Here is a 22,458-nt window from a genome sequence, read left to right as displayed (position 1 = left end):
GTAATCAGTAGGTGCATCCTGACTACCTACATACATTGTGATTTGAGGACAGTGTTACTCATAGAGGCCTGTGAGAGATACAGCAGACACATTTCTCAAATAGTTTACAGTTTTGTTCATTTTAGTTGCTCTTTACAGTTTATTGATTACAAGTTTACTTTTAATTACTGTCCTGCATGATTCATCCTTTTTTATTTTGTAGCAGTATTATAGAAAAAAAAAGTAAAAAAGTGTAGCATTCTCCTTCTCCCGCTGTACAGACAGAGTGAAAGCAATTAGTTTGTAATGAGGGTGCATTTAGAGCTTTTCCATCCATGCTCTGTAATACACATTGTCCCTTTCAGCAGTACACATCTGCAGCAGTCTCATTTCGTACTATGACTGCTTCTAATAATAATGGAGCTTTTCATTTTTTACCATGCAGCAACACATACACTATTAACCAATCACAGAGTTTGGATGGAGTGTGAAATGATCATTTTAAGAGGGGTGCAGGGCTTAGTGCTGACCCACCACATAAACACACAGCTCCAACAGCACACAAGCACAAACAACAGCAATTCATCGCAAGCTAATTAAGTAATTCCTCACGTCTTCCCACACATTATTACTGTTACACAAAAAGTGGTTTGCTCCCTGCCACAACACTTTTTCAGAAGTTTGGATAATTATGTAAAATGCTGCACGTCTGCATGCTAATTACATTTAAAGTTAGAGATTTAGGTCTAGAATAAGACTCTTACACATGACAGCAGAGAAACTCTATAAAGCGCTAATTCTGTTCTGACCTGAGGGACACACCAGAGAAAATAAAACAAGAAAACAAATAATGAGTTAGCTGTCAGAACAATCTACAACTTTCACAGCGTAGAAGGAGAGAGGCTGAATGCAAATTTGCACACACACACACACACACACACACACACACACACACACACACACACACACACACACACACACACACACACACACACACACACTTTTGTTTTTGACTATAATGCTTTTTTATTATAATCTGTTTAGTTTAGTGACTATTGCATCAACTGCAATTACTTTCCATCCATCAAAAGGATGTCTGGCATTTATATATACTCACATTAACATTTTTAAAGGTCAATAAGTGATGGTGATCATATACTGTATACTGATGTCATAACAAACAAAACAACAATAGGATTTCTTCTGTATTGTTTCATAAAAATCTCCTTTTTTAAGACAGAGAAATACCCTGCTTGGAACAATAATGTGTCTATTATGGTTTTCCACAAAGAAATATAATTACCTCACTAAAATCTTTAAAATTGCATCTATTCCTTCTTCTTCATTAAAGAGTCCAGAATCTATATATATGCAAATATTTTCATTTTCAAAAATGTAACTGCTGGACATATTTAGTTAAAATATCCATTCTCAGTGTAGGTAACAGGTTTACACATCACACGTGTAAGTTGTTGTAATATTGGACCAGGACTGACTTCTAAACTGGTTGAGGTGTCAGAAATCCTGCTTGTAGGCTCATCATTAAAATCAGCATTTCAGCAGATGAATGTGAAAACAGCTTCTAGTGTTAAACTCTGTACACATCATCCTGCAGTGAAGCTGTAATATTCCACTGGGGGAACGAGGAAAAACACACTTTAATTCTAAAGGAGACTTTAATTTTATGCATTCAAGTGCTAATATAGCCAAATGCATTTAACCCTCACATACTGTTCATATTCTGATCCATCACAGTATTTCCTCATAATTGGTCTTCTGAAGCACAAATGATTCATAAATACTCATCAGTCACATAAATGTGTGATTCATCCTTAATGAAGCTTTCAGAGAGCACAAATGTGTTTATCTTTTAGTTTTTATGATAAACATCTATATAAAAAACACTCTAATAATCCAACAAAACTATCTCAATGAATGATATTAAATGTGAAGAATGAACATTTTTATTTTTTGGATAGATACCCATGAAACGCTACAAAGATGTGTTTAAAAAGATGAAATATTTCCTTTTTGTATATTCTGAGTCACATTAGAGGAAGTCATCACATTTCAGACTAAAAGACAAAAGTATTTTACTGCTCTTAGATGTAAAATGGGTCAAATTTGACCCTAAACAGGATGGTTAAAGATATAATACATTCCAAAACACTGCACGGTAGTTTGTAATATACACAGTTATCACAGCAGCAACTGCTTTATCTTTTGAGGTAAATAGTAGAAATACAACAATCACGTTGCAAAGTAATCCACCAGGAATGTATGTGACTGGCCATCACCGTGCCTTTATGGATGACGCTACGTTGAAGCCAAAGTTCAACAAGGTTCAACTTTTTTGATGGATGATGCTGTGTGGTCTTGCCAAAACTCCCAACTGTTTCACTCACTGTGTGGGAGACAGTCCCAGACTCTCCCTAAGTAAAGCTCTGGGAAACTTCTGTACGCTACTCTTGGAGGAGGGATGGTTAACCAGATGTACTGAACATCTGCCAGAACCAACCAGTTAGTCCTCATCCTTAAAATCTTCTTTTTACTGTAAAACCAAAAAAACACTGAATCTCACCCTTATTTCGCAAAAACCCAGCTTGGCTCTCTGGATCACATGAGCACACACAAACATTTATCAGCAGAGGTACACTGTTTCCCCCCATGGCACCTTCACTTTGTTAGAAAGGCATTATATTTAAAGCATAAAGATGCAGCTTTGAATATAAAGCAGTTTAATCCAGGTCACATGACTTTTATCTCCTCACACTGCCTTCGCCTTCAGCTACAGAGTATAAAGGCCAAGGTTAGGGATGCATAATGACACAGGCTTTCACTGATATGGAGCCATCCACCTGCTCTCCAACATGAATATACTGGAAGGATTTGCTGTTTCTGTCTAATGTTACTTAGCCTCTGCTTTGTACTGCTTTCATTTCATTTCTTCTCCTCTGCTCTCCTAATTTATCCAGTTATATACACAATGCACTATATCACTAATGAGGCTTTTTGTCAGATTTGTCTGGATCATTGTATTCAGTAATGATTTCCAAATCCCACTGTATTTATTACTGTGGATCAAAAATTCCAATTTAATCAAACATGATTGCACTAACAATGTTCACCACTTTAAGATTCATGATGATTAATTTCCAGTCAGCATGGCACAGTCCCTGGTGTCTCCTTCTGTCTCTTCCCATGTCATTGTTGAGTTGCGTGTGTGTTGAATTTAAATGCTCGGATGAGAACAATAAATTGTAGTCAGATTTGCTGGCAACAGGAGACGTGTAGGCTGCATGAGGAGGAGGAGAATTGCCACTTAAACAAAGCCAGATGAATGCTCAGCCTAAACACTTTATGTATTTAAAGTGTATGCGTGTGTGTGTGTGTGTGTGTGTGTGTGTGTGTGTGTGTGTGTGAGCCACCTCCAGCATCAAGCTGTGGCAGTTGGTTGTGTTTTTAAGCATCTTTTCTTTTTTTTTCTTTTTTTTGGTGGTGATGTTTCCATTCATACACACACAAAGTCCCTCAATTAACTTTCTCTAGCACATCAACATACCTGATTGTAACAAGCAGTCCTTTTTCTATTACATTGAAACTGTTAACTGCCACATCTGCACTCTGTTTATCTTATTTGATACATCCAGAATTTTTTGCAATGTATTTTTCGTAGCATATATTTTTAACCAGAGAGCTGCCAGAGAGCAAACTGTCTATTCTATTTATTTATGGGGGAAAAGGACATTTACAAAAATTAATCAATGATGGACTACATCTCCATTTTTGTATGTTCTTAGTCACATTAGGAAAAGTACAGCATGTTTTTATACTTCAAATTTGACCCTGAACAGTATGTAAAGGTTAAACAAATAAAAACATTGCATGAAACATTTTTAAGTCATTATAGATCCTGCATAAAGGTCATATCACCTCATACTAAATGCTGAGTATTTTTCTTTCAAATAAACAATAACATACAGATTAACAGATAAATGAGCTTCTATACCTGCTGTATCTAAAATATTTAGTCATTCAACATTGCATCAATCCAGTAACTATTCCTATTGAAGTATCTGACTATTTCAAAAAATAGTGGGTCACTGATTGACAACGTCCATGCTTCAAATGAAAGGTCCGCTGGTGGTCTATCTGTGCACTACATGTATCTGATCGTACACATCAGGTTTTTACACTGATGATGTAGTGCTCTATAAAACTCATGGATCACATATGATTCACTTGAACTTGCAGGGTTAATATTTGATTCATATTTAGCTAAATGCAGAAGCAAGGCCTCATGTGCCTGCCCAGCTTCCATGCAGTAATAACATTGTTAAGGTTAGAGACAGCAAATAAACAATGTTGGTTTACAGGATGGTAGAAAACTGGAAACAATTTTAAGATGGTCTGATATGGTGTTGAGCCATTATTCCATCCCAACCTCCATCATAAGTGGACTTTCCTGCTCTATTATCCACATCCAGAACAACACAACTATATGAACTAAATGAAGACATGAATCTATTTTGTCATGTGTGTCATAGTGTGTCTAGACATAAGCAATGGCCAGAATCTGTCCGTTCAGTGAGAGAGGTGACTATTAGCTGTGTGAAGGAGAGATTAACACAGATAGAGAGAGAGAGAGAGAGAGAGAGAGAGAGAGAGAGAGAGAGAGAGAGAGAGAGAGAGAGAGAGAGAGAGAGAGAGAGAGAGACAGAGAGAGAGAGAGCGAGAGTGAGAGAGAGGGGGGACAGGAGGAGGAAGTGGAGAAAGGAGAGGCTTAAGGTGCAGTGCTGTCATTTACTGCACATCTGCCATTTCTATTCATACTCATTGGTATTCCTACTCATTACCCTAAGCTGCTTTTTCCCACATACTTGCAAATGGAACTATAATGATTTTTGTGTTATGTCTGGTTCATGTGTGAAAGGTGCTTGCTTGGGCAAATATAGGCACACAAAAACAAACCAAAAAGAATGTATGACATTATGAAAAAAATAAAAATAAATAATACTTAGAGCGAGTGCCACATAAATATAAAGGGTAATTAAAAAGAAGCCTATAACTGACACGTTGATTCAAAAACTTAGAAATAGACAGTGGCTCAATGCTTCGCAACTTTATGAACTGCATGCAAAAAGGAATCTTCATCAGTTTGGTAACACATGGGCAGCATTTAGGAAAAAAACACAATATGTACAGAAAACATAACAAAAGACACAAAACACAACAATAACAGAAAATATAATGAAACACACAAACCTGCTGAAAACAACAAAAAAAACAAGCAAATTCAGAAACTGTGTGAATGGCACAGAAATGATAACAGAACAAAACAGCAGAACTATATTCATTATATTAAATAAAATAGGCATGAATGTAGGCTATTTCAGGATGTAATATATTAAAATAGGCCAATTATTTCCTTTGTCTGTCTGTCATTTTTTAACAAAAAATCAGTCTAAAAGAGAAGATGAACTTTTCCCCAGTTCTACTCAAATCTACAGTACATACATAGAATACAGCACACTGACAGTTATATGAGCACTAAACAGAAGCTTTCATGTTTAGAATTTAGTGTCTTTTTGTTTTTTTAAAGGGTCACCAAAGTTACACAGAACACGTGTCTCCTCTAGCAGTATCTACAGGTTACAGGTTTTCAGATCCATTAGATTCTTGCCTTCGTCCCTATTGAATCCACTATAGTGGAGGAGAATGGAATAGGCAGTCTTGCCAGAAATATTTTCTGTTTTACTCTCAGTCAGTGGGTTAATGTGTGTGAGTAGACTGCATGACGTACAGAGCATGAAGCAGTTAACAATGATGCTACAGACTGCTGATACTACTCATGTTTGGCAAATAAATCTCAGCCTAATTTCACTCACTAGTTTTTGGTTGGACCAGCCCTTTAACCCTGAATATCTGTCTGTCTCTGACTAGTCATGTTTCCTGAGTGTTCAGCTTATTATCATGTTCCATTTATGACCCAACTATGGAACTTTACGTGATAATGGGTGCTCATGTACACTGAGCAAACTCCATCTGTTGATGAAGTCAGCCTTGGATAAGGCCAGGAAGAGGATCCAGAGTAGAGGAGATTAATATTGTCATATATATGTTTGTCCAGCTACTAGTTCTAGTCTTCTAAACTCAATCACACACTTTTCTAACCTATATCCCTGTTTCTTTTCCATTCCTCTCTACAGTAAAATGTAATGTCACTATTATAACGTTCAGCTCCTGTTATTGCCAGATTGCCTCTGGCCTTGTAAAAGTCATATTCGGGCTTGAACTTCAATTTCCATATGGTTGAGCTTTGGTAGCAAAATCAGGTGTGAAACCAGGAGAGCAGAGCTGCACCTTGCATTGAAAATAATAGCTTTATTCTGCACTAGGGTGACCATATTTGGGTTTCTGAAATGGAGGACACATTATGTCGGGGGGGGGGGGGGGGGGGGGGGGGTGATATGAAGTGACACAAATGTTGCTGCAAATGTACCCAGCTTTCAAAGCCGAAGAGCTCTCGCCCCTGACTGCTTTCGTGTGCTTTGCTGAACTGACGTGCACTTGCAGGTCGTTGGCACCTTTATTTGCCACAGACACATACGTGCCTGACTTACATGTCAAACATTCCGCCTCATACGGATCACGACCCTAACGGAAGCACGGAAATTTTTTCTTTAACTCCTCCGTAAATTTACACATTCGTTTAGGCATTGTTGCCGTTGAATCGGCGGACACACATGTGCTATCGCCTGTCTGTCACTGACACTGAGGATAGAAGATGATCAAGCGGCAACCCCAGCAAGTGAAGCGAAGTCTACTGACTGTTCTTTTTTTCAGTAGTTCCCACACACGCTCACGCACATAATGCAAAGTGATTGGATTTGGGGAGAAGGGCGTGACTAATTTGTCAGAGAGAGAAACCTGGAACGGACTAGTGGAACGGAGTGTCAATCGAAACAATGCACTGGGTAGCCTAATGTGTTTGAGACTGTTGACCAAAATCCCGGACAATTTTGAAATTCCCCCCGGACATTTTTTTAGGCCTGAAAAGTAGGACATGTCTGGGAAAAAGAGGACGTCTGGTCACCCTATTCTGCACTGTGTTGCACTGGAGGGGTTGGTTTGAGGGGTATTGTTGAAAATGTTAAAATGTAATGTTCATTTCAATAAATCATCCAATATTTCAGCAAAAATCAAAGATTAGAGAAAAAGTCAAAAAACTGAAAACACATTTGTGTATCAGAACTTAGTTGTTTCTTCTTTCCTCTCCCATTAATCATCTCACCAGTCCTCACATTTATCTGCTGACCCTTTGGAGGGGCCTCACCCCTAGGTTGGGAACCACTGGACTAAACTAGCTAACTGTATATAAAGTAGTGTAAACTAGCTAACTGTATATAAAGTAGTGTAGACTAGCTAACTGTATATAAAGTAATGTAAACTAGCTAACTGTATATAAAGTAGTGTAAACTAGCTAACTGTATATAAAGTAGTATAAACTAGCTAACTGTATATAAAGTAGTGTAAACTAGCTAACTGTATATAAAGTAGTGTAAACTAGCTAACTGTATATAAAGTAGTGTAAACTAGCTAACTGTATATAAAGTAGTGTAGACTAGCTAACTATATATAAAGTAGTGTAGATACTGCATACTACATACTGTAATACTGCATACTACATCACTCATAATACTGCAGTACTTTTACTGTAATACTGCGTACTACATCACTCGTAATACTGCAGTACTTTTACTGTAATACTGCATAATACATCACTCATAAAACTGCAGTACTTTTACTGTAATACTGCATACTACATCACTCATAATACTGCAGTACTTTTACTGTAATACTGCATACTACATCACTCATAATACTGCAGTACTTTTACTGTAATACTGCATACTACATCACTCATAATACTGCAGTACTTTTATTGTAATACTACATACTACATCACTCATAATACTGCAGTACTTTTATTGTAATGCTGCATACTACATCACTCATAATACTGCAGGTGGACGTTTTCATGCAGGACTTTTACTATGTTACATTACTGTATTGGTAATTAGTGGATCAGAAAAACTTCTTCCACTGCTTGTCTGCTCTAAATGAGAGTTGACTGTCTTGTCTGGACTTTTCTCCCTCTTGTCCTCTCAGACAGAAAACACATTAAGAAGCTTTTGGTAGGACTGAGCCTTGATTGAGACTGACTGAGACCTTGATTACACCAGAGCTAATTCCTTTCTCCTCCAAACTGAGCAGCAGCAGCAGCAGGGTGAAGGCTAGAGGAGCATGAACCCTTGTTAAGGCTGTGGAAGTGAGGAGAGAGGTTAACACATAGGCCAACATGTAGCAGAGGAAAGCCACCTTGCTACAATTCAATTGCAAATGGTTTGGTCCAGGTATAAACTGATGTGATATTGTTGGAATATGAGACATTTTATTTATTTATTTATTTTGTATGCTTACAAGTTAGTTTCAAAGTGTTTTAGCTGAGGGCTGTAATGAACTCTGGATATCCAAGTTATAAATGTATTATTTTACAATAAATATTGGCATTGTATATATATATATATACACAATGCCAGCATTCTTATACAACATATGAACTGTAATATAAGGAACTTATCACCCTCCCTTAGTAGCCAGTTTCCAGATGCTGATTCATTTAGTTCAAATGAGGAATTCTCTCTACGATAGCTCCTCTTTTCACCACTAACATCTAAATGGTGGTGGAACACCGATTATGATTTGTACTACAGTTGCATGGAAAGTTGGTTATAGAGAGAATGAGGGAGACAAAGAATGCTCCAGTCATATGCAGTGCATGGCTCTGTTCATATACACAGATACAAAGTAAAGATGAGAGAGCATCTGTTACCACATCAATCATACATGAGCTGCCAACATGTTTTAAAGTCCATGTAAAGTAAGAATAAATATGTGTTCTGAGTTTGACATACCACAGAAAATATATATATAGTCTATGACCTCTATCCCAAATATGGACGCTACTTCTGAGAGCTTTCTGCTGCTAACTCAGCAGCTAGCTTGGCGGGTAACTCGGCAGCTAACTCAGCTAACTGGCTAATGGTAGACTATTATAGTAGTAGTGTGTGCTGAATATATATACCTCTGCAGCAGCAGGGGCGGGTTTATGATTTTCAGACCCGCCCACTAAATCCTGAACACAGAAATCTTGAAACACAGTTTGTGAAGCCTAGCTCCACAATTCAAATCTAAATGGTTGAAATGCTTTTTACACCTTTTTTAGAAATACATTTATGACCTATTTAATGTGTTTAGAAGAAAATGTCTGAATTCACTTTACACTGTCTTTAAATATGCTTGCAAATTTAAAAAAACAACTATTTGACTAAATAATATTAACTCCAGTTCCACTTACTTTTTCACAACATTCAGCTGCATCTCATGGTCTGCATCAGTGAATGAAGTTCAGTTGTCATAGGCTGACATGATAACTTGATGACTCCATGACAACTGAGTCAACAACTGCACTCACTGATGAAGACGTTGTGGTTGAAAGCTCTGGGTAAAGAAGTTTTATTTTGGAGATTTATTTAGTCTAACTTCTCTTGACGAGGTCATTGAATTTCTTAAATGTTTGTGCTGGATGTTCTAACAGAGATGTGTTGGAGCCGTGCTGTCATTAGATCAGTCACCTTGCAGTCTTTGTAACTTTTGTTAATATTTCTGTAAATGATTTACTGTATAAGGACTTGAAATCAATCAGGGAACTGCTGTGTTATTTATGAGCTCTAATAAAAATCAATGTTTGCTTGTGTTGTGTTGGATCAATATTTTATGACCTTATTTATATTTTATTGAGCGTACAAACAACTCCTCTGTTTTTGTGAATTACATCGCTGGCAGCACTGTGACTTTCATTTGACCAATTAGAAGCCTTGAAAAGGACACAGGATGCCTTAAAACGTGACAGATACTGAACACTTGAATGTGTTGGAATCTCAAAGAATATACATTTCATTTTATTTTATTTTCTATATGGGGCTTATGTGTGTAATGTCAAATTCAAATAAGCCTGGTTTTACCTTATAGGACTGAATTTATACAAATATACTGATATACAAAAAATATAAGTCATTCTCTCTCCATCAGTGATCACACTCCTTTCATTGACCATCACATCACTATTTGACTGAAATCCAGTAACCAAAAAACTTCCTCTACCTCTCCCCTACTCTGACACTCTCTCTCTCTCTCTCTCTCTCTCTCTCTCTCTCTCTCTCTCTCTCTCTCTCTCTCTCTTTTTTTTTTTTTTAGTGCAACTTCGACTTTCTGGATCGCCAATCCCAATAACAACCTCATCAACTGTGCAGCTGCAGGCTCAGAGGTAAGTCTCTCACTTCTGCTTTTACTTTCTTCTTCCTCAACTCCCCCCCTCTAACCCCCTAACCACCCACCACCCCCACCCCCCGCTCCCATCTCTCCAGGTGGAGGTCTGTCTCATTACCACGTTGCCAGGTCAGATTAATGGCTGTATACTCCTATTAACTTCAGAATCAAGCAGACAACAGACAGAGGCACTGCTGCAGTTTCACTATGATAGAGTGCCAATTATGATCATGCTTCTGGGATTTCACAAGGATGCGTTGGGCAGAATGGAGTCTCATTTATCCTCACCGGTGTAATAATTTTTCTCATTTGCATACCTGCAAAGAACAACATAGAAACAGACAGGCTGACATGCCAAGTGGGAAAGCCAAGGCACTCTATTGTGTGTTGAGTGGAGTGTGTGTGTGTGTGTGTGTGTGTGTGTGTGTGTGTTTATGTATGAAGAATAAGAGCTCTGCATGTACTTACACCTGTTCAGATTATTTGTTGTTTATACAAGTCAAAGTTCCCCTCCTCTCAAAACTGTTTATCTTTTTGTTCCCCCAGCTGAACATGTTTAAGCTTCACTCTGCATAATGATGTGTGTAGAGTTTAACACTAGAAGCTGTTTCCACTTTCATCTGCTGACAGTGGAAAGTTTCTCTGTGCTTATTGAAAATGAGTTTTTAAGGCCTATGAGCGTGATTTGTGACATTACAAGTCATTTTGAAGCCAATCCTGGTCCAATATTCGTTTTTTCTTTGTGAAAGTGTGATGTGAAAGACAATCTTGAGTCCAACTGATATACTTTTGAAATTAAATATGTTTGCATATTTATAGATTCTGGAAATTGAATGAAGGAGTGGATTTTAAGGTTTTTAAAGCTGTACAAATATTTTTTATATGTCTTAAAATGTGTTTGTGTTTGTTTGTTTGTGTGTGTGTTCCCTCAGGAAACAGGTTTCTGGTTTATTTTCCACCATGTGCCCACTGGACCATCAGAGGGTCTTTACTCTCCTGGACACACTGAACATGTACCTATGGGCCACTTCACCAACAACAGAGCTCATTCCAACTACAGGGTGAGTCTCTCATGTCAGTCTGATGTTTCATCCATCCACACCATCATCTTTCTTAAGAAGTCTCACTTAAAAGCACCACATAAGCATTAGCAGGTTATAATAATAATAAACCAAATTTATATACCTTGTACAAAAAGCTTTACAAAAAAATATTACCACCAGAATGAAAGAAACAAAAAGCATGTCTGACTGTATGTTTGTCCTTTGCGTGACACTTGAATCATTTATCTAATTAACACCACACTCGTTGGGTGCATTGCTGAGGAAAAAGAGAAATGTTGCATCAAATTTGGCGCAATTTCAGCAAGTGATACATTGATATTGATCAGTTTTGAATCAGGCAGTGATCAAATGAGCGGCTGTGACTCAGGTCATCCTCCAATTGGAAGACTGGCGGTTCGATTCCCGGCTCCTCCTGTCACACTTAACCCTAAATTGCTCCCGTTGCTGCGCCAACAGTGTGTGAATGAGAATGAATGGTTAGCTTCCCCCCTGATGAGCATCAGTGTATGAATGTGTATGAATGGTTAGCTTCCCCCCTGGTGAGCAGGTTGGAACCCTGTGTGGTAGCTCCTGTCATCAGTGTATGAATGTGTGTGAATGGGTGAATGAGATGTAGTGTAAAAGTGCTTTGAGTGGTCGCAAAGACTAGAAAAGTACAGTACATTTAACATTTACTCTGCAGAGCTCTACTCCTGACTCCTGCATGGATTGGAGACCAGAGATGAGACACAAGTCAGAGAAAAGTGCTCTAAAAGTAGGCAAGTAGACACTTTGACTCTAGACTACAAGCATAACGTTAGCAGCACTTTTAACAGATCAGCAGCAAGTGAATACACATGAGGCGTTCAAGTACATGGTTGAGCGTAGGTCATCTGGAAGTGCTCAGAGTCCAACAATCACTGTAGTTAAATGCTTAAAACGAAGCAAATCCTTCCACCTAGCAGTTAAAACCAGTATGTTTCATATGTTCTGAGATCGTAGTGATTATGAAGTGCACTGCAGACAAAACATAAATCTTTGGAACAAACATACAGACTGAAATCTGAACTGAAGGCACACAAAGTAGGAACAATCTAAGAGCTCAAGATGATTTGATTGTTGATTGATCATTTTGTAAGTAGAGCACTTATTATTAGTACTTATTTACATCAGCTCTGTTAGTTTCTTCATGTACTTGTACATCTTACATCAACTGTATTCATGTTTCTATGTATTAAAGTAACAGCTGGAGGCCAAACAATCCAGCTGTTCTCAGGTACATTTTGAACAGGAACTGCACCAGTACCAGTAGTCAAATAAACAAATGAAACACATAAAACACAGTGGAAGTGGAAACATCAAATTTTAATTAATTTAAAATTAATTTAATTAATTATAATAATAATATAATTATAATATATATAATATAATATTATTTGAAAATAGTCTTGAGCTGCCTGGAGCCAGGAGGGCTGTTAAAAGTTTAGGACAGTTGACTCTTGATTTATTTTGGGAGGTTAATTATTTGAATAATCAAATCAATAGGCAGAACCCACCATGCTCAGCCCCCCGCATACCCCTCACTAGAAGCATTCATGCATTAAGGTTGGTTTTGGTTTTGTTTGTTTTTCTTTTTTTCTTTTTTTTTAGTTATGGTAATTGTTTTTTTCTGTGTACCATCAGAATATTTTATGTTATTGTCCCCTATAAAGGACACTTGTACTTTGTATCTCATTTCCTTTTTTTAACATCTGGAATGACATCACTAATAGCTACGAGGAGGGTCAGATATGACTTGCTGAAAGCAGAGAGAGAGGAAGAGCAATAGGTGAATAGCTGAGAACAACAACATAGAGGACAGACAACAGAAAGAGAGGTAAGTGAGGTAAAGGAGAGGGATGAGATGGAGAGGACAGGGGAGAGTTTGGAAGAGCCTGCGGCATCAAGCACAGCTCAGAGAGAGAGAGAGAGAGATTTATGAGGCGCTGGTGGAGAGGAAGTGTTATTGTTACCTCCCTCCTTTGTCTGCCCCCAACAGTGATCTCTTTTTTTCTCCCTTCTCACTCCCTTGTTCCCTTCTTCACTTTTAATTTGGATCATCCTAATGGGAGCATAACTCATGTCAGGCTGCCACCTCAGGATGTTTGTGAGAAACAAAGTTGCGTCAGGGCTGCAGGTCGGGGCTTTTCAGGGGAAGGAACACTGTGTTGGAGGTTGTTGTTTGAAGCTGGCAGCTGGCTGAGGATGCTTTTATTATTACTACTATTTTTATATAAGGAAAGGTTATTGTGCTCCAGCAGCTCTTTGTTTCCTGACTCTCTATATGCACTTTAAAAAACTGTCAAATAAAGCCAAAAAATGCAGAAAAATCAATTAAGAAACCTTGATCATTTCTGACATTTTTGGCCTTTTATTTCAAACAGAGGACAAAATGAGCTTCTCAGTTTTAGCCAACACCGATCAATCTGGCTGAATGAAATGACAAATATAGTTATAGTTTCTAACATTAACTCTGTGGAGTCATTAAAATGTTTGCTTTTAATCAATTCAGCTGACTTGTTTGAAATCAGAAACTTGAAATATGCATACATGATATCCTACATATATATAAACCTTAACATGTGAAACAGGAGTTAGTAGCATCCAGGACTGGTTTAACACAGTGTAACCAGGCAGGCTCCGGTCCTCTGAAATGAGGCCAACGCAGAAGTAACTTAGAACTGCATTCTATCAAAAGGCCACCAGGAGGCGACCGTTTGGTGTCAAAAGGACTTCCGTCTCTATACAAGTCAATGGAGAATTCACCAACTTCTCACTTGATTTCTTACCTCAGTAAATGTTTTCAAAATGTGTTTATGGTCTCAATCGCTAGTTTAAAGCCTTCTTCAATGCAGTATGATGTTCATTTGTGAAATTTTGGCCTCCCTGATTTTATATTTGACGATAAAGCAGGGTATGCATTAGGGCGTGGCTACGTCCTGATTGACAGGTTGATTACACAATGTTCCAGAGATCCAGCCCTCGCAACCCCCCGCTCCGCCCATGGCCCCGCCTCATGCCCATTTAAGTAGAATCCGTGTTTTTATTTTTCCCAGCATGCAACTGAAATTTTCAAGATGGCGCTGCCCAGATTCGAAACTATTGGCTTCCGAGCAGCAGTCCACAAACCAATGGGTGACGTCACAGATGTTACGTCCATTTCTTCTATACAGTCTATGAGTGTAACCCACATAATAATGTAGGTAGCTAATCATATACTCCTGGCATTGGTAGTAATTGGGACCTGACCAATACTGGATTTTTGGGGTTGAAAATTGCGATATTGATATGTCAGCCGCTAATTTTATATACAAAGAATATATACATGAACATACATTTTTTTGCATTGATCCCTTAAATGTAGTTATCAAACACTTGTTAAAAAGATATGTAAGAAACAGTTTGAAAATTAACTTTATAGTAAATAATAAAATGACATCAATGCACTGAAATAGTATACTCTGGGAACTTAAAAAATATATATTTAATTTAAATTCAGAAAAAGGATCAAATGCTCCCTATATAACTTAAAGATAACCTAAAAATAACAGTACATATTGAACAACCTATACGGCAACACCGAGATATCTGTGACAGGCCAATATAGGCTGACCGATATATCAGTCTGGCTCTAGAAGTAATGTTATTTTCAAGATTTGTAAAAGTACAAGATTAGACTTATTTATTTATTTTTGGTGCTCCTGTAGCATTTTTGTTGGACCTTATATAATTTTCTGTTTTCTGTCTGCGTATTTTGATCTCTCCCTGAGTTGGAATACATTTTATGGAACTGCTGGATGTTGGATTAACTATTTTACTGCCTATCTTCTCTACTGGATTTACAAATATTGTCTAATTCAATGTAAAGTGCTTCCTGTGTGCTCTACTGGGATCCCTTTTTTTCCAGAAGACAACGTTCTCTTCCTCCAGTGTGCTAGCTCAGGTGTGCCACAAAGCCCCGTTCGACTCCCCTGCACTCACTATCAGAGCAGGAATCACACAGAGCTGCGATGTGACTGACAGACTCTAGTGACTGAGGTTTTTTTTCTTAGGCTGGACTCCTCATGTTTGCTGTAAGATGTCCACTGTGTGACCACGCTGCCATTCTGTCCAAACAACACAGTTGCTTTAATATTGATGTCCTACACCATCACACAGCTACAGAGTTTATGTAGCTACCTAATTCCAATTGACAGGGGAGTTTACAGTTTTAAGAAACAGGCCTTGTTACACCCATAGAGGCTCATGCTGCTGTTTCAATGTGGAATACAGAAGAAAAGCAAACATGGGCATCACCATCAGCATTGCAAGACTACCCTGTGCCAGACAAGATGCCAAATATGGAGTGAATCACAATGTACTGCAGAGTTTTCAGATACTTCCATTCTCAGCTCAATGGAACTATTTAATACACAATCTCTCACTGATAAATCCCTCCTCATACATGACCATATCTTGGACAAGTGGCGTGATTTGAGTGTCATGGCCTGAAGAAGCATGCCCCTACTCACTCAATAACCAACAGGTCTATGATCTGAGTGTGTCTGACCACAAGGTGTCTCAATGGATTTGACATTCCTGTCATTCCCAACCAAACCCCACAAAGTGTCAGCACATCCTGTCCATGCAGCTATGTCACTGGATGAACTGGTAGCGTTTCTACAATGCATCTCAGTGAGCTGTGTCTTTGATTTCATGCTCCTGTCAAGACACGTGAGGTCAATGTTTCACGCTCTGCCGCCTGTTCACTCATGACCTGCGGAAAATAAAAACAGCTGGACTTGTCCTGGATGATTCTTAAGAAGCTCTTGGCTCACCATCCATAAACTGACCATCTGTGAACATCAAAGGACTTACTCAAAGTTCCTTTAAGATGCTTGTTCACAGTTCCACTCCAACCTAATTAATAACAATCCTGGCAATCCTAAGCATCGTTTTGCCACCATAAGTCATCTGACGCCACAATCATCTTACAGTAGAGGCTACAGTAGAAGGATGGAATAGCTTCATGACATTTTCAGAGCCAATGTCAACAACATCTTCTGGGTTTCCTCCTGTCATTGACCCTCTGCCTGGTAGGCTGTCTTTACTCCATTTTACAGGCAGAGACACATCGAGGAAATCCTTAAGAAGATGAAACCCTGGACACCATTCCCACATCTCTGCTCAAATCATACATCCCCATTCTCAGTCCCCTCACCCACCCCTTCTTCTTCAAGAAGCCCACCCTGGATCCAAAGTTCTTCCCAGTTACAGACCTACCTTTCCAATTTCCAAGTTGTGAATGACCTGCTGATGGCAGATGATGCAGGGTCCCTTTCTCTATGTGATTCTCACTAATCTGAATACTGCATTTGACTGTGTGGATCACACTATCCTCTTAGAGCACATCCACACCACAATTGGACTATCAGACTCTGCACTGAAGTGGTGTCTCACTTGGAGGATGCAGGTCTAGATCGCTCCTTATCAGCTGTGGTGTTCTGCAAGGATCAGTTCTCAGCCCCTTCCTGTTTACCCTCTATATGCTCACCCTTGGATGTGTCATCAGCAGATGTGGGATGTCTATACATTGCTATGCTGGTGATTCATCTCTAAACTCTGTCCCTCTCTAACCCTGTAGATGCATTGCTGCACTCATCAGCAGTGTGCTCTTCATAGGGATCCTGGCAGGACATCCACAAGGTCCAGAACAGTGCTGCCAGGATGCTGATGAGAGTGCAAAAACATCAACATAAAACACTATTTCTGTTCATTGCACTGGCCACTGGTCTCCTTCAAGACTGACTACAAAGTCATATCCATCCATGTTCACAGAAACTGATCATAAGACAAACCTTCACCTGCACCCTCAGATCTGCCAACAGCTTGCTCCTCTGGGCCCCTAGTACCAAGCCCTGCACAATGGGGGATGAAGCTTTCTGACCTGTTGCACCATGCTTGTGGAACAGCCTTCCCTAAGCATGAGGACAGCATTCTTTCCTTTATTCCAAACAGGAATTTATTCATTTATTTATTTATTTACTTACATTGTTTTTAAACACCCCTGAAAAAGGGCACAAACTGCAGGTGCTCAGGCCTCCTTTGAGGTCTGTCTATGCCTGTGCCTAAAGACTGACGATACAAGTGAAAGCAGCTGCAGCTGATTTCATCTGAATGCACTACTGCTAATTAAGACCTGATGTCAGATTGTTCAACATGTGTCTGGAAAGAACCACAACAGAAATATGTAAGTCCTCTGCTACTGAGCCTGATTATTGGTTGAAGAAGCCAAAAAAACATGTTTTGCTACTACACTCACCACGCACTTTAGTGCGTGGTGAGTGTTGGGTGGAGAGAGGAAGGACCACCAGAATAATGTTTTCAGCTCAGCTAAAAGATCAAGTATTTAATTAAAAATTCTAACAACTGCACATGAATACAGATTATATTGATTCATATTCATTTCTCATTATTACAACAAAAACAAGATTTCGTTGCAGCCAAACACAATCTGACTCCTCAGTTAAAGTTAGATTCAGTCATTCTGGAGAAAAATTGTTGATGTTTGAACTAAACACCCAAATAAATGCACCCCTCCCTTCAGAAGCTCCACCCATCAAATTCTTGGACTTGCATCAATGAACAAAAGGGCAATATGGTACAATTCAGAGTGATGCATCAGCTGTAGAGTCACTTCTGTTTCTCTCATTGGAAAAAAATGTGGTCTCATGTGAGCGCAACAGTCCACCCCACTCTCCACCTCTCTGCAGCCTCCACACTTCTCACTCCACCTGCGTTCAGTGTCTCTGTCCACAGAAGCAGCTGTCTGTCAGCTGCAGCGGTTGGACAAACTGTGTTCACCAGGCTGACTGACAGCAGAAATGTACTGAACCAAAGTAGTTTACATGTTGGCTCCAAGGGAAGAAATCTACAGTATTTGTATTTATTGATTTATTTCAAATTACAAAAAATCTAATTTCAAATTCAAATGACGCTTCACTAAATGCGCCGGAAACAGATTCTGAGCATGAAAAAATGGAAGTGAGACTGTCATGTCCTCACCCTGACAGCTGCTCTAATGAATGAATGAATGAACAGTCATTTATTGTCATCATATGATGTGTAACAAAATGTTCAAAGGCATCTCTGCAGTACACTCGATTAAAAAAAGAAAGCATAAAAGAATAAATAACAATTTTGTGACTTGCTCCAAGCCACTGTATGCCATACATGTCTATTTACAGAGCCAGTGCTGTGTGTGAACATTGATTGTTTTTCAGCACACATACAGAATGGACAGCTAGTAGACTGTGAGGAGATATTTGAAAAAATGTGACAAAAAAGTATTGGATTAGAATCGCTGATTTTACCTTTAATCATCAAGAATCAGTCTATCAGTGCTCTACTCTCTTTTACGTGTGGTCATTGTATTAAACCTCTTGATACATACTTTATCCTCCTTCTGTTTCAGGCTGGAATAATCCTTGATAATGGAGTAAAGACCACCCAGGCAAACGACAAGGACAAGAGACCTTTCCTGTCTCTGGTTGGAGCCAGGTCAGACTCTCCTCACTCTGTAATAAATAAACATGTTGAATTACAAACTGAAGGTCTCACACCCAGTATGACTCAGCATGATGGATCTGCAATCTGTAATCATGTTGTTTTCCTGTTGATGTTTTGTAACTGACAAATGTTAGGATTCAGTATAATGTAGAACAACTCCCACAGCAGGGAGTGTCACGTCAGATCTCACTTACTTAAGCAGAGGTGGGATTATTTGCACTAAAATCAACTCAAGTAAAAGCACAAACGGTGGTTAAGCAGTAAATCCCATGTTGTCAGCATGAAAGGACCAGTGTGTCATTCTGGCTTGAAAATGTCAATAAGAATACACCCTTCCAACCACTCCCTCCTCATCTTTCAAGGATGCTTTTCAATCTTGTTGCCCCATGGGAAAAGGGTCAAAGGAAACACATGTAATGGAAAGACTGGAAAGACAAAAAAAAAAAACACTTGATGAAAAATCTACTTGGATAGATGTATTTAAAAGTAATAAAGGCAAATATAACTGTTGTGTAACCATTCATAGCATCAGTAACAAAGATCTTCTCTGAAGTCTGCTTACTGTACATTTCCCAGAGCTTTTAACCACATCTTCATCAGTGCTTAGAGTTTGCTCATAGGGTTGAACCAAAGCTGCTCACAGTATTGACTGGGAAGAGGTCAAAGGTCATCAACCCTGACACAAGAGTCACAACTGAGCAAACTCCATTCACTGATGAGGTCTGTGAAGCTTTGAATAAAGTTGACCTTAATATCATTCTGTCTGTTCTTGATAACATCAAATATATATTTTTTCTTGGGAATGTTTTACAATTGATTAACCTTCATACTTTCAAAATCCATCATAAACAGAATAGTAACTGATCTGGTTTGCTATTCAAAGTCTGTCTTAACAGTTTTACAGGTGTCGCTTTTATAACAGAAGTCTATGGAGAAAATACTTCTGGGGTCCAGGGATAGAGTTTAATAGCATTTAATCAAATTTAATTTGAGTATCCATTTCACTGAATCTGAATCTTTTCACATCCTTAATGGAATCTTATTAGGTGTTCAACATGTGTGAAAGCAGGAACACAACACTTTTTATTGGCAGCTTAAATAATATACACATAATATTCATTTGTACCTACAACCTGAAAATATATAATATAATATATAATAGTAAATAATCTTAATAGTAGTAATAATTGTAGGCGTGGCACAGTGAAATCTTTCAGCTGCAGAAAAACTTTTCATTTTAGCTGTTACATCAACATTCATGTTCTACCCTTCCTGATCTAATCTGCTGCTGCTCATCTTAAGCAGAGACACGATGGTTGGCTAAACATGACAAGCTGCTTGCCTATACTCTAAGGGCCTGATTTACTAAGATCCCAAATAATGGGTACTAAATTGCGTGCATGAAAACAGGAGCAACAGGTGCAGACAGAAGCTGCATGAGCAAAATGAAATGTGATCAGGTTCTAGTGGAAGAGTTTAACTAATATATTCAGTTATTACAAAAACTAATATTACCAGAAAGAAACACATATGGGAGAGTATTATTGATAAAGTCGATGCTGTTAGTAAAACCAAAAATATTCCACTCCAAAATTATAACACAGGTGTAAAAACTCCGTCCTGTATGTATTCTGTCATTGTGCCTCCTCGTCTCCATAGTAACAGCTGGTCAATACCTGTCCTTCAAAGGTATTATTTATAGACGCAGTTAGTGTCAGAAACATTACCTTCAGGTTTGGTAAATCACAATGTGCGTGCTAAATAACATATTTGCATTTTCTCCTCCCTGTATTTTACACACTGAGGTTAAAACGCCTCATATTACATATTCATTATAGAAAACGTACTAAATGGACAGTGTGTATTATCTTTCACAGTTGAAAGACTCAAACCTCAGTGCGCTGCATTGCGGGTGATGTCAAGTTTGCACACGTTTTTACACACACAAACTTTTAATAAATCAGGCCCTTTGTTTTCTATTGCTCTCAATGAAAAAGAACAATGGGTAATAAAAGAGATTAAGAGATTTGTTAGCATCTGAACAATACAGGTATTTTTCTGAGAACATAATCTGAACATGAAGAAATCTCTACACACCTGAGTAGTGATGAGTAGGATGAATGTATGACCAAAAAATGAAAAAAGGCTCCTACACACTGTCTCGCTCATTGATAGCTTTATTGAGCCTTTTTTATTTTTGAGAACATGACCTTAAATGTTACTGGCTCTCACAATCTTATCCTTAATAAGACTGTAGAGGATTGTTTTGTTGCAGTTCTGCCCCTCAGGAGTGAATTGGCAGAACTCGCTGACTCATTCTTAATGCATCCTTTAAAAACAGTTCTTCATCTGTTGTATTCCTGATACATTTTGACAGCAGTAGTAACCATAGATTCACCAAAGCAACCACCGCTGTAACTTGAAGTGAGAGTAGACTGACAATATAAATAAATGAATCAAATTCTAACAGTCTTTTTGGTTTGGATATTTAGGTATGGCCCCCATCAGGATGCTGACCCTTTCAAACCCAGAGTCCCCGCCCTCATCCACCACCTGGTAGCCTATAAGAACCAGGACCACGGAGCCTGGCTGAGAGGAGGGGATGTGTGGTTGGATGACTGCCAGTGAGTACTGCGTGCACGGATGCAGCCAATACTGTGTGATACTTTAGTCAAATGAATAAATGAGTAGGTACATGTTTGAAGTGTGAAGTTTGGCTGAATGTGGTTGAAAATCATCATTTTGAATTTCAGGTACAGTATAGCGCAGGTTGTTTTTACTGTTTGATATCAGAGATGAAAGTGAGAAATTCATCCCTATGTAATATAACTTTACCTCCTTCTTGTGTGTGTGTGTGTATGTGTGTGTGTGTGTGTGTGTGTGTGTGTTCTCTAGAGACCTCAGACTGTGCTCATAGCGATAATCTTCTCTCTTTCTTGTTTAGATTCGCCGATAACGGTATTGGCCTCACTCTGGCGAGGTAAGACCCCCCCCCGCTATTAAATCACTGTTCATATTTCTGTGTTCCGTGGTTAAAAATAAAGGGGCTTGCTGTTTGCATTTACTGGTGGCAATGCAGGAACGACCCCCCACCGACCCCCCCCCCACCCCCCTCTTTCTCCCTCTGTCTGTGTGAGTAATTGGAAAACACCTTATATGGAGGCTGCTTAGGATGCACTGGGAAACGGAGTGCTTTGATGCAGTGTGAAAAGTAATTTAGGGGTGCGATGGCCACAGAGGTGGGAATTGGTGAGAAGTTTTCAACAGACTTTACAAAGCAGGATGTATACTCTTGACGATACAACCGCAGAGAGATTCTGGAGGTTTAAGGTGTGTATACCTGAGAGGCTGAGAAGGTGATACATATTTAGTTCTACACTTCCATTAAGATGCAGAAGAGGTCGAGACATCCTGACACTTCTAATCTGTAATGTGGGTTACACGCTAAGAACTGTCG

The 22,458-nt window shown here is 38.8% G+C and overlaps 1 protein-coding gene across 1 annotated transcript in view; it reads left to right on the top strand.

Annotated features, from left to right (window-relative positions):
* Positions 1-22,458, top strand: part of cemip (cell migration inducing hyaluronidase 1) — a 117,275-nt gene that overhangs the window by 68,777 nt on the left and 26,040 nt on the right. The window contains exons 14-18 of the mRNA XM_053321159.1: positions 10,300-10,369; positions 11,304-11,432; positions 18,907-18,992; positions 21,494-21,625; positions 21,946-21,981. Coding sequence (XP_053177134.1) covers positions 10,300-10,369; positions 11,304-11,432; positions 18,907-18,992; positions 21,494-21,625; positions 21,946-21,981 — 453 coding nt within the window. The remainder of the gene's footprint in view (positions 1-10,299; positions 10,370-11,303; positions 11,433-18,906; positions 18,993-21,493; positions 21,626-21,945; positions 21,982-22,458) is intronic.

The sequence above is a fragment of the Scomber japonicus genome, chromosome 1, assembly GCF_027409825.1.
Source record: "Scomber japonicus isolate fScoJap1 chromosome 1, fScoJap1.pri, whole genome shotgun sequence".
NCBI classification, from domain to species: Eukaryota; Metazoa; Chordata; class Actinopteri; order Scombriformes; family Scombridae; genus Scomber; species Scomber japonicus.
Note: the sequence above shows the minus strand (reverse complement) of the source record. Positions and strands in the feature narration are given on the sequence as shown.